Raw genomic sequence first — 16,545 nt, forward strand, 5'->3', positions numbered from 1 at the left:
CCAAATGGCTGCAAATCAAAGTGCAAAGAAAATACATTTTGGCTTATGGTGTCACGCTTTTAATAGCTGTGAGGGAAGTTAAACTGTTTAGTCATTCCCTGTTGTTGAGTAGTGGAATATGGCGCAGCAAGGAAATCAGACATACGACATAAAATTCTGCTGTTCGATCTGTCTGGATCTACTGAAGGATCCGGTGACTATTCCCTGTGGACACAACTACTGTATGAACTGTATTAAAACTTCCTGGGATGAAGAAGATCAGAAGAAAATCCACAGGTGCCCTCAGTGTCGAAAGACTTTCATCCCGAGGCCTGTGCTGGTGAAAAACACCATGTTGGCAGAGTTAGTGGAGGAAGTGAAGAAGATTGGACTTCAAGCTGCTCCTGCTGATCACTGCTATGCCGGACCAGGAGATGTAGCCTGTGATGTCTGCAGTGGGAGGAAGCTGAAAGCCTTCAAGTCCTGTCTGGTTTGTCTGGGGTTCTTACTGTGAGCAACACCTCCAGCCTCACTATGAATCTCCTACTTTTAAAAAACACAAACTTGTCGAAGCCTCTTTTAAACTTCAGGACACCATCTGCTCCCGTCATGATGAGGTGATGAAGATCTTCTGCCGCACTGATCAGCAGTGTATCTGTATCGTCTGCTCCATGGATGAACATAAAGGCCACGACACAGTCTCAGCTGCAACAGCAAGGACTGAGAAGCAGAAGGAGCTCAGTCAAAGTCGGCAAAACATCCAGCAGAGAATCCAGGTCAGAGAGAAAGATCTGAAGGAGCTTCAGAAAGAGGTAAAGACCATCAATCACTCCGCTGATAAAGCAGTGGAGCACAGTGAGAAGGTTTTTACTGAGTTGATCCGTGTCATTGAGAAAAGAAGCTCTGATGTGAAACAGCAGATCAGATCCCAGCAGGAAACTGAGGTGAGTCGGGTAAAGGATCTCCAGGAGAAGCTGAACCAGGAGATTGCGAGCTAAAAAAAGATAGACAACAGCCTTCCGCACAGAGGATAACACCCAGTTTCTTCACAAATACCCCTCACTGTCTCAACTTCTGAGTCTACAGACCACCAAGACCAAATGTCAGTTGTCTGCAGTGCTTTGAGGATGTAAAAGCGACCGTGGCAAAAGCCAGAGATAGAATACAAGCCATTCTTTGTGATGAATGGATGAAGACGACAGAGATGGACATGGATGTTTTACTCTCACAACCGGAGCCCACAACCAGAGCTGAGTTCTTACAATATTCGTGTCAAATCACACTGGATCCAAACACACCAAACACATTTCTGGTTTTATCAGAGGGGAACAGAAAGATAACATATAATACACAAACTAAACCATATTCTGCACATCCAGACAGATTTATTTACATACCTCAGGTCTTGAGTAAAGATGGACTGACTGGTCGTTGTTATTGGGAGGTGGAGACGAGCAGAAATGCTGGAGTAGCAGTCGCTTACAAGGGTATTCACAGATCAGGGGACTATGATGCACATGTATTTGGATACAATGAGAATTCTTGGATATTACATTATGGCGATGGTTACGTCTTCAGACATGACAAACACCAAATTTCCATCTTGGGTCCTAAATCCTCCAGAATAGGAGTGTATCTGGATCACAGTGCAGGTATTCTGTCCTTCTACAGCGTCTCAGAAACTATGACTCTCCTCCACAGAGTCCAGACCACATTCACTCAGCCGCTCTATGCTGGACTTTTTCTAGGTGGTCTTAATGGAGACACTGTTGAGTTGTGTTAACTCAAGTAGATATTAAATAGGCAAAGATAGGGCCGTATCAAACCAAGTCTACAATACTATATCAAAAATGGATTGTAATTTCTGTAGGACATGAATGCAGATGTAGTTCACTAGTGGCTGTAGTTTAGCTTTACAGGTTAGAATTTGAGTGATTTGACCCAGGGTGGCTGTGGTTATTGGGCTTTTTGTTTTATCAAATGCAGAATGTGTATGTGTTATCCTTTCACACCATGCCTCATATTACACAGGAACTGATTTTTGTCTTTATTGATTGCAGTAGATAAACTAGGATTTTGAATCAAACTGGGCTGGTTATCCTAAAACAAATGTCTCAGTTTGAAGTTTATTTATGCCAAGTTCAGTCAGCTAAAACATTAAAAAGCTTGAGCATGTGTGCTGAATAATTTTACAATACCGTCTCAGTACAAAGATTGTCACATATTTTCATTTTGATGACAATCCAGTTCGTCAAATGTCTAGACGAAGCCCTTAAACCTGTTGGCAATATAAAGAAAAAAGCCTTTTGACATTAGCTTTATAAAAACGTGTGATTTCTTTACAGATTATTAGTTCAAAGTTTCTCAATGCTGTTCCTTGAAAATTAAGCAAAGATGTACTTTGAGTATTTTAAAATGAAAATGAAAATGCAGCTGTTTCACGTCTGAGTTACGTTGAGATGCTTTTAGGAAAACTAGTCCTAGGTTAAATTGTAAGGAGAAGTAAGAACAACAATGTCTTGAGTACATGTTTTAGACATGTTTTAATGCTAATAATGATCTGTAATGTGATGTGTGTTGATATTAAACGTGTATATTTGTTGCAATCAGGGTGCAGGTATTTGGAAATAAACAAAAACCCTGATTTGTATAGAGAAAAGATGAGAACTGTGAAAATAAAATGAATGCAGTTGCATCATGTAAACCTGCTGTGTCCGAGTTACTGTTTTCTTCCTACCATGATGATCAAATCTAACTGCATGAGTAAGTTTATAAAGTGATTTGTTTATTTTGACTATATATTGAAAACGTTCCAACCTTACATCAACTTTAACTTTACTTCACTTTTAGTATGTTCACTTTGGATATTTGAGTACATTCTACTACAAACAGGCATTTACTTTGACTGAAGTTAAGTTTTAAATGCAGCATTTTTTACTTGTAATTGAATATTTGTTCCAGTAGTATTTGTGCTTTCACCGCAGCAAGTAAAAGATCTGACTACTGCTTGCACAGCTGGTGACAAATGGAAAAAGATAGGAGGTATAAACTTAAAATCTCCAGTGTGAATGGATACAGGATGGCTAAACAAACTGCAAACAAAATGAGTGCTGTAAATGTAGAAACAGCTCAATTTCCTTGAATGAAGCAAAGCATGACAGGACAGGGCACTATAAAATGAACAGATCAAAATCTCCCTGACTGTCTGCAGTGGATGTTTTACTGCCAAAATTAAAGTCTAAGACCGGACATAGTGACTTCTTTAATATTTTGTTTCAAATTTTACTGGACCAAACCCAAAAAGCACAAAGCTATGATTATGAAGTATCAAAAAATGCAGCGCAATCTCAGCTATGTATGAATATAATTTCACATATTCATAGGCTTGTCTAAGGTCATGATAAAAGGTCAATATATCAACGTAAAACCACCACTGTAAACCTGTACAGAACAGCTGTTCAAACCAACTATAAAACAAGTAAAAGAAGACTATGAATACAGCTAAATCTCAAACTGCTCCATTTCCTTGTGTTAAATGCAGACTGATAACCCCTCCCTTTTCTCAAACACAGAGTTGAACTCTGACTTTATATTTCCTGATTCCCGCCCCTTTCATAGATCTGCTAGTGTAGAAATGGGTGTAACCAACATGCTGGGAAGGGCGAGAGGCACAAACCACTTTAATGCAGATCAGCATTCCTGTGTGACACTTGTAATAGCTGTGAGGAAAGTGAAACTGTTGAGTCATTCCCTGTTGTTGAGAGGTGAAATGGCGCAGCAAGGAAATCAGACACACGAGGTAAAATTCTGCTGTTCGATCTGTTTGGATCTACTGAAGGATCCAGTGACTATTCCCTGTGGACACAACTACTGCATCAACTGTATTAAAACCCACTGGGATGAAGAAGATCAGAAGAAAATCCACAGCTGCCCTCAGTGTCGAAAGACTTTCATCCCGAGGCCTGTGCTGGTGAAAAACAACATGTTGGCAGAGTTAGTGGAGGAAGTGAAGAAGATTGGACTTCAAGCTGCTCCTGCTGATCACTGCTATGCCGGACCAGGAGATGTAGCCTGTGATGTCTGCACTGGGAGGAAGCTGAAAGCCTTCAAGTCCTGTCTGGTTTGTCTGGCTTCTTACTGTGAGCAACACCTCCAGCCTCACTATGAATCTCCCACTTTTAAAAAACACAAACTTGTCGAAGCCTCTTTTAAACTTCAGGACACCATCTGCTCCCGTCATGATGAGGTGATGAAGATCTTCTGCCGCACTGATCTGCAGTGTATCTGTATTGTCTGCTCCATGGATGAACATAAAGGCCATGACACAGTCTCAGCTGCAACAGCAAGGACTGAGAAGCAGAAGGAGCTCAGTCAAAGTCGGCAAAACATCCAGCAGAGAATCCAGGTCAGAGAGAAAGATCTGAAGGAGCTTCAACAAGAAGTGGAGACTATCAACCACTCCGCTGATAAAGCAGTGGAGCACAGTGAGAAGGTTTTTACTGAGTTGATCCGTGTCATTGAGAAAAGAAGCTCTGATGTGAAGCAGCAGATCAGATCCCAGCAGGAAACTGAGGTGAGTCGGGTAAAGGAGCTCCAGGAGAAGCTGAACCAGGAGATCGCTGAGCTGAAGAGAAAAGACGTAGAGCTGGAACAGCTCTTCCGCACAGAGGATAACACCCAGTTTCTTCACAAATACCCCTCACTGTCACAACTTTCTGAGTCTACAGACTCACCAAGACCAAATATCAGTTGTCTGCAGTGCTTTGAGGATGTAACAGTGGCTGTGGCAAAAGCCAGAGATAGAATACAAGCCATTCTTTGTGATGAATGGATGAAGACGACAGAGATGGACATGGATGTTTTACTCTCACAACCGGAGCCCACAACCAGAGCTGAGTTCTTACAATATTCGTGTCAAATCACACTGGATCCAAACACACCAAACACATTTCTGGTTTTATCAGAGGGGAACAGAAAGATAACATATAATAACAAAAATACACCATATTCTCCACATCCAGACAGATTTATTCACATAACTCAGGTCTTGAGTAAAGATGGACTGACTGGTCGTTGTTATTGGGAGGTGGAGATGAGCAGAAATGCTGGAGTAGCAGTTGCTTACAAGGGTATTCACAGATCAGGGGACTATAATGCACATGTATTTGGATACAATGAGAATTCTTGGGGATTAAATTGTGGCAATGGTTACAACTTCATACATGACAATCACTCAGCTTCCATCTCGGGTCCTAAATCCTCCAGAATAGGAGTGTATCTGGATCACAGCGCAGGTATTCTGTCCTTCTACAGCGTCACAGAAACTATGACTCTCCTCCACAGAGTCCAGACCACATTCACTCAGCCGCTCTATGCTGGACTTTATTTCAGTGGTCTTAATGGAGACACTGTGGAGTTGTGTAAACTCAAGTAGGTTTTAAAGAGGCAAGGAAAGGTTCATTCACAAGTGGGTGTGGTTTAGCTTTACAGGCTCAAGTAGTTTGACCCAGGGAGAATGTATAGGGCCTTTTGTTTTTATGTATGTGTGAACATGATCATCATGGACTTTGGGTTTGGATAAATGGTGAGGGAGACAGTGCTGAGTTGTGTGAGCTCAAGTAGACAGATTTATTAAAGAGGTGATTAATAAAGCTGATAATCAATAATTGAGAGACTGTTAACCTTTTTAATCATTTGGTGCAGTCTGTATTTCTTTTGATTGTATTTCTGTGTTGTTGCAACTATGATAATGAACATTTTCTCTGGTTTTGGATAAGTTTAGTGCAATTTAAGTGAGATCAATGCAGCAGTGCAGATCTTTTAGTATTTTTCAAACTATGATGAATTCGTAAAACGAAATAAATTTGTGACTTTGATTTGAGTGTTACAAGTGTCATTCTTCTAATCATCCATTTATTTTCATATGAATGAAGATGTAGAAACGCTGAATTATTAATGCACCAATCTTAACAAACAAAGTTAATTTACTTAATGTAACAAGTCTAAACATATGTCCAGAACTACAAAATACTTAAAATACATAAAGACTATGAAATACCACCTTCAATCTTTAATGAATGTTATTTTTAGATGTTTGTTTTGATTAAATGTTGTCACCTCAACATCAAACTGTGATAAAAATAAGATATCTGGAGGGTTTTTTCCAATTCGGTAAGAACGAATACAAAAAGAAAGAAGAAAAATAATCAAATTAAAATATTACTGAAATGTCTCAAAGTTTTATTTGTATTAAAAAGTTGGAATGTTTGGTTACACATAATATTTCTTACAAAGCAGTTCATGAATCTCTTTCAATGTGTGTCTTCCTCCCTCACACAAACACACACACACACACACACACACACACACACACACACACACACACACACACACACACACACACACAAATGAGTGTTACAGTCATTACATTTGTACACAGTCTAATAGGTTAAAGATGCCACATGTACCATTTTCTCTTTGATGAGTTGCCACCAAATTAGTTGTGATGACGCCTGAAAACTTTTGTGTCAAACTAAAAATAAAAACTTCAACCTGTTTGTCTGTAATTTAGAATATTCAGAAATAAAGACGCTAAAAAACATAAAAATACTATTTAGTCCACTGTGATTTCCCTAAAATCTGCGTTTTCTGTGCTCAAACTGTTTATTAACAAATACGTAGTGTGAACATACTTCTTATATAATCAGTTATTTGTCTGACAGCAGATAGTCTTGATGGCCTTTTGCATTTTAACACGACATCTAATTACATTTTAAGGACTTTGGACGGTCACACAGTGGATCTTTTGCACCTGTTCCACTCTTTGACGTCACACTATTGTTATCTTGGAGATTCAAATTATGTCACAATCTAATGTAAAAAGTAGCAGACAAGCATAATCCATTAACCAAGCACTGTCTACTATCATCTAGCTGGGTTGTATTTAATTGTAATTGTTGTAATTAATAGCAAAAGTTTAAAATTTGCCCTCACAGAATTACGTGGAAGAGATACTGATAACTCTAGGTACCTCACTTAGTTTTAATCAGAGCAGATTTAACGTGAGACAAAAGGAACAGAAAGTGACAGGAGTGAGAGGTTTTCATGTATCCTAAAAGCCACAGGTTTGATCCCCGTAACAGTGAGCAAAAGGCTGGACCTCCAGTTGCCGTATAAACAACAAAAAAATGTAAATTTAATAAGAAATTCATCATCACTGCTAATTTGCCGACATCCCATTTAGAGAAAATAAAAGCAGAAATACTTATGAATGATGAATACGACTCATATTCTGTCTGGAAACCAGAGATTCTGTTTTTGAGAAACATATTGAGTGAGTGAGTATTAAAGAGGCAAGGATATGTTCATATCAAACCAAGTCTACAATACTATATCAAAAATGTATAGTAATTTCTGTAGGACATGAATGCAGATGTAGTTCACTAGTGGGTGTAGTTTAGCTTTACAGGTTCAAATTTGAGTGATTTGACTCAGGGTGGTTGTGGTTATTGGGCTTTTTTGTGTTTTTATCAAATTCAGAATGTGTATATGTGTTATCCTTTCACACCATGCCTCATATTACACAGGAACTGACTTTTGTCTTTATTGATTGATTGACTGATTTCTTTACAGCTTATTGGTTCAAAGTTTCTTAAAGCTGCTCCTTGAAAATTAAGCAAAGATGTACTTTGAGTATTTTAATGATAATGATCTGTAATGTAATGTGTGTTGATATTAAACGTGTATATTTGTTGCAATCAGGGTGCAGGTATGTGGCAATAAACGAAAACCCTGATTTGTATAGAGAAAAGATGAGAACTGTGAAAATAAAATGAATGCAGTTGCATCATGTAAACCTGCTGTGTCTGAGTTACTGCTGTCTTCCTGCCATGATGATCAAATCTAACTGCATGAGTAAGTTTATAGTGATTTGTTTATTATTGGGACTATATATTGGAAAAAAGTTCCCCCCAACAATGAACCTTACCTTCACTTCACTTTTAGTATGTTCACTTTGGATATTTGAGTACATTCTACTACAAACAGGCATTTACTTTGACTGAAGTTAAGTTTTCAATGCAGCATTTTTTACTTGTAATTGAATATTTGTTCAAGTAGTATTTGTGCTTTCCCTGCAGCAAGTAAAAGATCTGACTACTGGAAATGGAAAAAGATAGGAGGGATAAACTTAAAATCTCCAGTGTGAATGGATACAGGATGGCTAAACACACTGCAAACAAAATGAGTGCTGTAAATGTAGTAAAAGCTCAATTTCCTTGAATGAAGCAAAGCATGACAGGACAGGGCAGTGTAGAGATGGGTGTTACCAACATGCTGTGAAGCGCAACAGGCACAAACCACTTTAATGCAGATCAGCATTCCTGTGTGACGCTTGTAATAGCTGTGAGTAAAGTGAAACTGTTGAGACATTCCTAGTTGTTGAGAGGTGAAATGGCGCAGCAAGGAAATCAGACACACGAGGTAAAATTCTGCTGTTCGATCTGTCTGGATCTACTGAAGGATCCGGTGACTATTCCCTGTGGACACAACTACTGCATGAACTGTATTAAAACCCACTGGGATGAAGAAGATCAGAAGAAAATCCACAGCTGCCCTCAGTGTCGAAAGACTTTCACCCCGAGGCCTGTGCTGGTGAAAAACACCATGTTGGCAGAGTTAGTGGAGGAAGTGAAAAATATTGGACTTCAAGCTGCTCCTGCTGATCACTGCTATGCCGGACCAGGAGATGTAGCCTGTGATGTCTGCAGTGGGAGAAAGCTGAAAGCCTTTAAGTCCTGTCTGGTTTGTCTGGCTTCTTACTGTGAGCAACACCTCCAGCCTCACTATGAATCTCCTACTTTTAAAAAACACAAACTTGTCGAAGCCTCTTTTAAACTTCAGGACACCATCTGCTCCCGTCATGATGAGGTGATGAAGATCTTCTGCCGCACTGATCAGCAGTGTATCTGTATCGTCTGCTCCATGGATGAACATAAAGGCCACGACACAGTCTCAGCTGCAACAGCAAGGACTGAGAAGCAGAAGGAGCTCAGTCAAAGTCGGCAAAACATCCAGCAGAGACTCCAGGTCCGAGAGAAAGACGTGAAGGATCTTCAGAAAGAGGTAAAGACCATCAATCACTCCGCCAATAAAGCAGTGGAGCACAGTGAGAAGGTTTTTACTGAGTTGATCTGTGTCATTGAGAAAAGAAGCTCTGATGTGAAGCAGCAGATCAGATCCCAGCAGGAAACTGAGGTGAGTCGGGTAAAGGAGCTCCAGGAGAAGCTGAACCAGGAGATCGCTGAGCTGAAGAGAAAAGACGTAGAGCTGGAACAGCTCTTCCGCACAGAGGATAACACCCAGTTTCTTCACAAATACCCCTCACTGTCACAACTTCTTGAGTCTACAGACTCACCAAGACCAAAAATCAGTTGTCTGCAGTGCTTTGAGGATGTAACAGCGGCTGTGGCAAAAGCCAGAGATAGAATACAAGCCATTCTTTGTGATGAATGGATGAAGACGACAGAGATGGACATGGATGTTTTACTCTCACAACCGGAGCCCACAACCAGAGCAGAGTTCTTACAATATTCGTGTCAAATCACACTGGATCCAAACACAGCAAACAATTGGCTGGTTTTATCAGAGGGGAACAGAAAGATAACAGCTAATAACAATAATAAACCATATTCTGCACATCCAGACAGATTTATTTACATACCTCAGGTCTTGAGTAAAGATGGACAGACTGGTCGTTGTTACTGGGAGGTGGAGATGAGCAGTAATGCTGGAGTAGCAGTCGCTTACAAGAGTATTCACAGATCAGGGGACATAAATTCCTTTGTATTTGGACAAAATGAGAATTCTTGGATGTTACATTGTGGCAGTGGTTACGTCTTCATACATGACAAACACTCAGCTTCCATCTCGGGTCCTAAATCCTCCAGAATAGGAGTGTATCTGGATCACAGTGCAGGTATTCTGTCCTTCTACAGCGTCTCAGAAACTATGACTCTCCTCCACAGAGTCCAGACCACATTCACTCAGCCGCTCTATGCTGGACTGTTTCATGGCGGTCGTAACGGACACACTGTTAAGTTGTGTAAACTCAAGTAGGTATTAAAGAGGCAAGGATAAGTTCATATCAAACCAAGTCTACAATACTGTATCAAAAATGTATAGTAATTTCTGTAGGACATGAATGCAGATGTAGTTCACTAGTGGGTGTAGTTTAGCTTTACAGGTTCAATTTTAAGTGATTTGACCCAGGGAGACTGTATAGGGCCTGTTGTTTTTTATGTGTGTGAATATGATCATCATGGACTTTGGCTTAAGTAAACAGATTTATTAAAGAGGTGATTAATAAAGCTGATAATCAATAATTGAGAGACTGTTAACCTTTTTAATCATTTGGTGCAGTCTGTATTTCTGTTGATTGTATTTCTGTGTGGTTACAACTATGATAATGAACATTTTCTCTGTTTTTGGATAAGTTTAATGCAATTTAAGTGAGATCACTGCAGCAGTGCAGATCTTTTAGTATTTTTCATACTATGATGAATTTGTAAAATGGAATAAATTTGTGACTTTGATTTGAGTGTTACAAGTGTCATTCTTCTAATCATCCATTCATTATCATATGAATGAAGATGTAGAAACGCTGAATTATTAATGCACCAATCTTAACAAACAAAGTTAATTACCTTAATGTAACAAGTCTAAACATATGTCCATAACTACAAAATACTTAAAATACATAAAGACTATGAAATACCACCTTCAATCTTTTATGAATGTTATTTTTAGATGTTTGTTTTGATTAAACGTTGTCACCTCAACATCAAACTGTGATAAAAATAAGATATCTGGAGGGTTTTTTCGAATTCGGTAAGAATGAATACAAAAACAAAGAAGAAAAATAATCGAATCAAAATATTACTGAAATGTCTCAAAGTTTTATTTGTATTAAAAAGTTGGAATGTTTGGTTACACATAATATTTCTTACAAAGCAGTTCATGAATCTCTTTCAATGTGTGTCTTCCTCCCACACACACACACACACACACACACACACACACACACACACACACACACACACTAGTGTTACTCATTACATTTGTACACAGTCTAAAATTAAAGTTGCCACATGTACCATTTTCTCTTTTACGAGTTGCCACCAAATTAGTTGTGATGACGCCTGAAAACTTTTGTGTCAAACTAAAAATAAAAACTTCAACCTGTTTCTCTGTAATTTAGAATATTCAGAAATAAAGATGCTAAAAAACATAAAAATACTATTTAGTCCACTGTGATTTCCCTAAAATCTGCATTTTTCTTTGCTCCAATTGTTTATTAACAAATACGTAGTGTCAACATACTTCTTATATAATCAGTTATTTGTCTGACAGCAGATAGTCTTGTTGGCCTTTTACATTTTAACACGACATCTAATTACATTTTAAGGACTTCAGACAGTCACACAGTGGATCTTTTGCACCTGTTCCACTCTTTGACGTCACACTATTGTTATCTTGGAGATTCACATTATGTCACAATCTAATGTAAAAAGTAGCAGACAAGCAATATCCATTGACCAAGCACTGTCTACTATCATCTAGCTGGGTTGTATTTAATTGTAATTGTTGTAATTAATAGCAAAAGTTTAAAATTTGCCCTCACAGAATTACGTGGAAGAGATACTGATAACTCAAAGTACCTCACTTAGTTTTAATCTGAGCAGATTTAACGTGAGACGAAAGGAACAGGAAGTGACAGGAGTGAGAGGTTTTCATGTATCCTAAAAGCCACAGGTTTGATTCCTGTAACAGTGAGCAAAAGGCTGGACCTCCAGTTGCCGTATAAACAACAAAAAAATGTAAATTTAATAAGAAATTCATCATCACTGCTAATTTGCCGACATCCCATTTAGAGAAAATAAAAGCAGAAATACTTATGAATGATGAATACGACTCATATTCTGTCTGGAAACCAGAGATTCTGTTTTTGAGAAACATATTGAGTGAGTGAGTATTAAAGAGGCAAGGATAGGTTCGTATCAAACCAAGTCAACCATACTATATCAAAAATGTATTGTAATTTCTGTAGGACATGAATGCAGATGTAGTTCACTAGTGGGTGTAGTTTAGCTTTACAGGTTCAAATTTGAGTGATTTGACTCAGGGTGGCTGTGGTTATTGGGCTTTTTGTGTTTTTATCAAATGCAGAATGTGTATGTGTGTTATCCTTTCACACCATGCCTCATATTACACAGGAACTGACTTTTGTCTTTATTGATTGATTGACTGATTTCTTTACAGCTTATTAGTTCAAAGTTTCTTAAAGCTTCTCCTTGAAAATTAAGCAAAGATGTACTTTCAGTATTTTAATGATAATGATCTGTGATATTAAACGTGTATATTTGTTGCAATCAGGGTGCAGGTATGTGGCAATAACCCAAAACACTGATTTGTATAGAGAAAAGATGAGAACTGTGAAAATAAAATGAATGCAGTTGCAGCATGTAAACCTGCTGTGTCCGAGTTACTGTTGTCTTCCTGCCATGATGATCAAATCTAACTGCATGAGTAAGTTTATAGTGATTTGTTTATTATTGGGACTATATATTGGAAAAAAGTTCCCCCCCAACAATGAACCTTACCTTCACTTCACTTTTAGTTTGTTCACTTTGGATATTTGAGTACATTCTACTACAAACAGGCATTTACTTTGACTGAAGTTAGGTTTTAAATGCAGCATTTTTTACTTGTAATTGAATATTTGTTCCAGTAGTATTTGTTTGTTCACCGCAGCAAGTAAAAGATCTGACTACTGTTTGCACAGCTTGTGGCAAATGGAAAAAGATAGGAGGAATAAACTTAAAATCTCCAGTGTGAATGGATACAGGATGGCTAAACACACTGCAAACAAAATGAGTGCTGTAAATGTAGAAACAGCTCAATTTCCTTGAATGAAGCAAAGCATGACAGGACAGGGCACTATAAAATGAACAGATCAAGATCTCCCTGACTGACTGCAGTGGATGTTTTACTGCCATAATTAAAGTCTAAGACCGAAAATAGTGAGTTCTTTAATGTTTTGTTTCAAATTTTACTGGACCAAACCCAAAAAGCACAATGCTATGATTATGAAGTATCAAAAAATGCAGCACAATCTCAGCTATGTATGAATATAATTTCACATATTCATAGGCTTGTCTAAGGTCATGATAAGAGGTCAATATATCAACTTAAAACCACCACTGTAAACCTTTACAGAACAGCTGTTCAAACCAACTATAAAACAAGTAAAGGAAGACTATGAATACAGCTAAATCTCAAACTGCTCAATTTCCTTGTGTTAAATGCAGACTGATAACCCCTCCCTTTTCTCAAACACAGAGCTGAACTCTGACTTTTTATTTCCTGATTCCCGCCCCTTTCATAGATCTGCTAGTGTAGAGATGGGTGTAACCAATATGCTGTGACGTGCGAGAGGCACAAACCACTTTAATGCAGATCAGCATTCCTGTGTGAGGCTTGTAACAGCTGTGAGGAAAGTGAAACTGTTGAGACGTTCCGCATTGTTGAGAGGTGAAATGGCGCAGCAAGGAAATCAGACATACGAGGTAAAATTCTGCTGTTCGATCTGTCTGGATCTACTGAAGGATCCGGTGACTATTCCCTGTGGACACAACTACTGCATGAACTGTATTAAAACCCACTGGGATGAAGAAGATCAGAAGAAAATCCACAGCTGCCCTCAGTGCAGGCAGACTTTCATCCCGAGGCCTGTGCTGGTGAAAAACACCATGTTGGCAGAGTTAGTGGAGGAGGCGAAGAAGATTGGACTTCAAGCTGCTCCTGCTGATCACTGCTATGCCGGACCAGGAGATGTAGCCTGTGATGTCTGCACTGGGAGGAAGCTGAAAGCCTTTAAGTCCTGTCTGGTTTGTCTGGCTTCTTACTGTGAGCAACACCTCCAGCCTCACTATGAATCTCCTACTTTTAAAAAACACAAACTTGTCGAAGCCTCTTTTAAACTTCAGGACACCATCTGCTCCCGTCATGATGAGGTGATGAAGATCTTCTGCCGCACTGATCAGCAGTGTATCTGTATCGTCTGCTCCATGGATGAACATAAAGGCCACGACACAGTCTCAGCTGCAACAGCAAGGACTGAGAAGCAGAAGGAGCTCAGTCAAAGTCGGCAAAACATCCAGCAGAGAATCCAGGTCAGAGAGAAAGACGTGAAGGAGCTTCAGAAAGAGGTAAAGACCATCAATCACTCCGCTGATAAAGCAGTCGCGCACAGTAAGAAGGTTTTTACTGAGTTGATCTGTGTCATTGAGAAAAGAAGCTCTGATGTGAAGCAGCAGATCAGATCCCAGCAGGAAACTGAGGTGAGTCGGGTAAAGGAGCTCCAGGAGAAGCTGAACCAGGAGATCGCTGAGCTGAAGAGAAAAGACGTAGAGCTGGAACAGCTCTTCCACACAGAGGATAACACCCAGTTTCTTCACAAATACCCTTCACTGTCACAACTTCTTGAGTCTACAGACTCACCAAGACCAACAATCAGTTGTCTGCAGTGCTTTGAGGATGTAACAGCGGCTGTGGCAAAAGCCAGAGATAGAATACAAGCCATTCTTTGTGATGAATGGATGAAGACGACAGAGATGGACATGGATGTTTTACTCTCACAACCGGAGCCCACGACCAGAGCAGAGTTCTTACAATATTCTTGTCAAATCACACTGGATCCAAACACAGCAAGGAAGTTTCTGGTTTTATCAGAGGGGAACAGAAAGATAACATATAATGACAAAAATACACCATATTCTCCACATCCAGACAGATTTATTGGCGTATCTCAGGTCTTGAGTAAAGATGGACTGACTGGTCGTTGTTACTGGGAGGTGGAGATGAGTAAATATGCTGGTGTAGCAGTTGCTTACAAGAGTATTCGCAGATCAGGGGACTTGAACTCATATGTATTTGGATACAATGAGAATTCTTGGATATTACATCGTCGCACTGGTTACCTCTTCAGACATGACAACCACTCAGCTTCCATCTCGGGTCCTAAATACTCCAGAATAGGAGTGTATCTGGATCACAGTGCAGGTATTCTGTCCTTCTACAGCGTCTCAGAAACTATGACTCTCCTCCACAGAGTCCAGACCACATTCACTCAGCCGCTCTATGCTGGACTTTATCTCAGTGGTCCTAATGGAGACACTGTTGAGTTGTGTAAACTCAAGTAGATATTAAAGAGGCAAGGAAAGGTTCGTATCAAACCAAGTCTACAATACTGTATCAAAAATGTATTGTAATTTCTCTAGGACATGAATGCAGATGTAGTTCACTAGTGGGTGTAGTTTAGCTTTACAGGTTCAATTTTAAGTGATTTGACCCAGGGTGGCTGTATTCATACTTTGCACGTGACGTCACAACTACTGGCTGGCGGGCAAGAACATCGTTTTCCAGCAACGAAACCCAGTAAACTAATCAAGGATCTTGCCAGGACGTCGCCAGTTTTACTATACAAAAGTTGGTGTTTTAAGGTGAAAGCGACATGCCAGATAGTTGTTTTAACAGGTGTTGTGCCAATGTAGGTAATCCAAATAAGTGTTTCCCCTGGCATTCATTCAGCGAAGGCGGAGAAACAGTGCTGTGCTTGCTTTCATCCAAGTAAATTAAAACTAACAACAATTGCATTGTTTAATTCAATGTTCTGGTGTTGTAATTATCTACAAGGTTTTTTTAAATGCTTTTATTCTTTTGTACGTCGTAACGTCGTACTACGTACTGAACGGAAAAACCAAGGCAATGATTACCTCATGTGATTTGACATATAACACGCTGTAATTCAAGTCCTGGTATGGAATTTGTCGAACTAAATAAACGTCCATATCCAAAATCAAGATCACTGTGATTGTTTTCTGGCTTCAATTACGTCTCTTAAATCTACTTCACTCGAAATGTACTATAATAGACAGATGAAGTCGGCGTTTCTTGCCCGCCAGGTATCCATGGTAACCACGTGACTGCAAAGTATGAATAGGGCCTTTTGTTTTTTTATGTGTGTGTGAATATGATCACCATGGACTTTGGGTTTGGATAAATGGTGAGGGAGACAGTGCTGAGTTGTGTGAGCTCAAGTAGACAGATTTATTAAAGAGGTGATTAATAAAGTTGATAATCAATAACTGAGAGACTGTTAACCTTTTTAATCATTTGATGCAGTCTGTATTTCTGTTGATTGTGTTTCCTTTTGTTACAACTATGATAATGAACATTTTCTCTGTTTTTGTTTAAGTTTAGTGCAATTTAAGTGAGATCACTGCAGCAGTACAGATCTTTTAGAATTTTTCAAACTGATGAATTTGTAAAATGGAATAAATTTGTGACTTTGATTTGAGTGTTACAAGTGTCATTCTTCTAATCATCCATTCATTATCATATGAATTAAGATGTAGAAAGGCTGAATTATTAATGTACAAATCTTAACAAACTAAGTTAATTTACTTAATGTAACAAGTCTAAACATATGTCCATAACTACAAAATA

General features: G+C 39.0%; 1 protein-coding gene across 12 annotated transcripts; it reads left to right on the forward strand.

The window, feature by feature from the left end:
* The first annotated feature begins 83 nt into the window (after positions 1 to 83).
* LOC127364430 (tripartite motif-containing protein 16) lies at positions 84 to 16,391 on the forward strand. Of its 12 annotated transcripts, none has more exons than XR_007885023.1 (3): positions 3,468 to 5,273; positions 9,956 to 10,222; positions 12,135 to 12,325. XR_007885023.1 is itself a non-coding variant. In XM_051401968.1 (3 exons), exons 1-3 carry the CDS (start codon positions 3,515 to 3,517, stop codon positions 15,237 to 15,239), a joined length of 1,899 nt encoding a protein of 632 aa, XP_051257928.1. In that variant the 5' UTR covers positions 3,471 to 3,514; the 3' UTR covers positions 15,240 to 16,391. The 12 variants fall into 12 exon arrangements, 9 of the variants coding, with proteins under 9 accessions (XP_051257931.1, XP_051257930.1, XP_051257927.1 ...); XR_007885022.1 differs by having other exon boundaries at positions 3,468 to 5,065; positions 9,748 to 10,222; XM_051401968.1 differs by lacking the exons at positions 9,956 to 10,222; positions 12,135 to 12,325 and adding exons at positions 8,426 to 8,667; positions 13,812 to 16,391 and having other exon boundaries at positions 3,471 to 3,743.
* Positions 16,392 to 16,545: the final 154 nt, after the last annotated feature.

This window comes from Dicentrarchus labrax, unplaced genomic scaffold, assembly GCF_905237075.1.
Source record: "Dicentrarchus labrax unplaced genomic scaffold, dlabrax2021, whole genome shotgun sequence".
NCBI classification, from domain to species: domain Eukaryota; kingdom Metazoa; phylum Chordata; class Actinopteri; family Moronidae; genus Dicentrarchus; species Dicentrarchus labrax.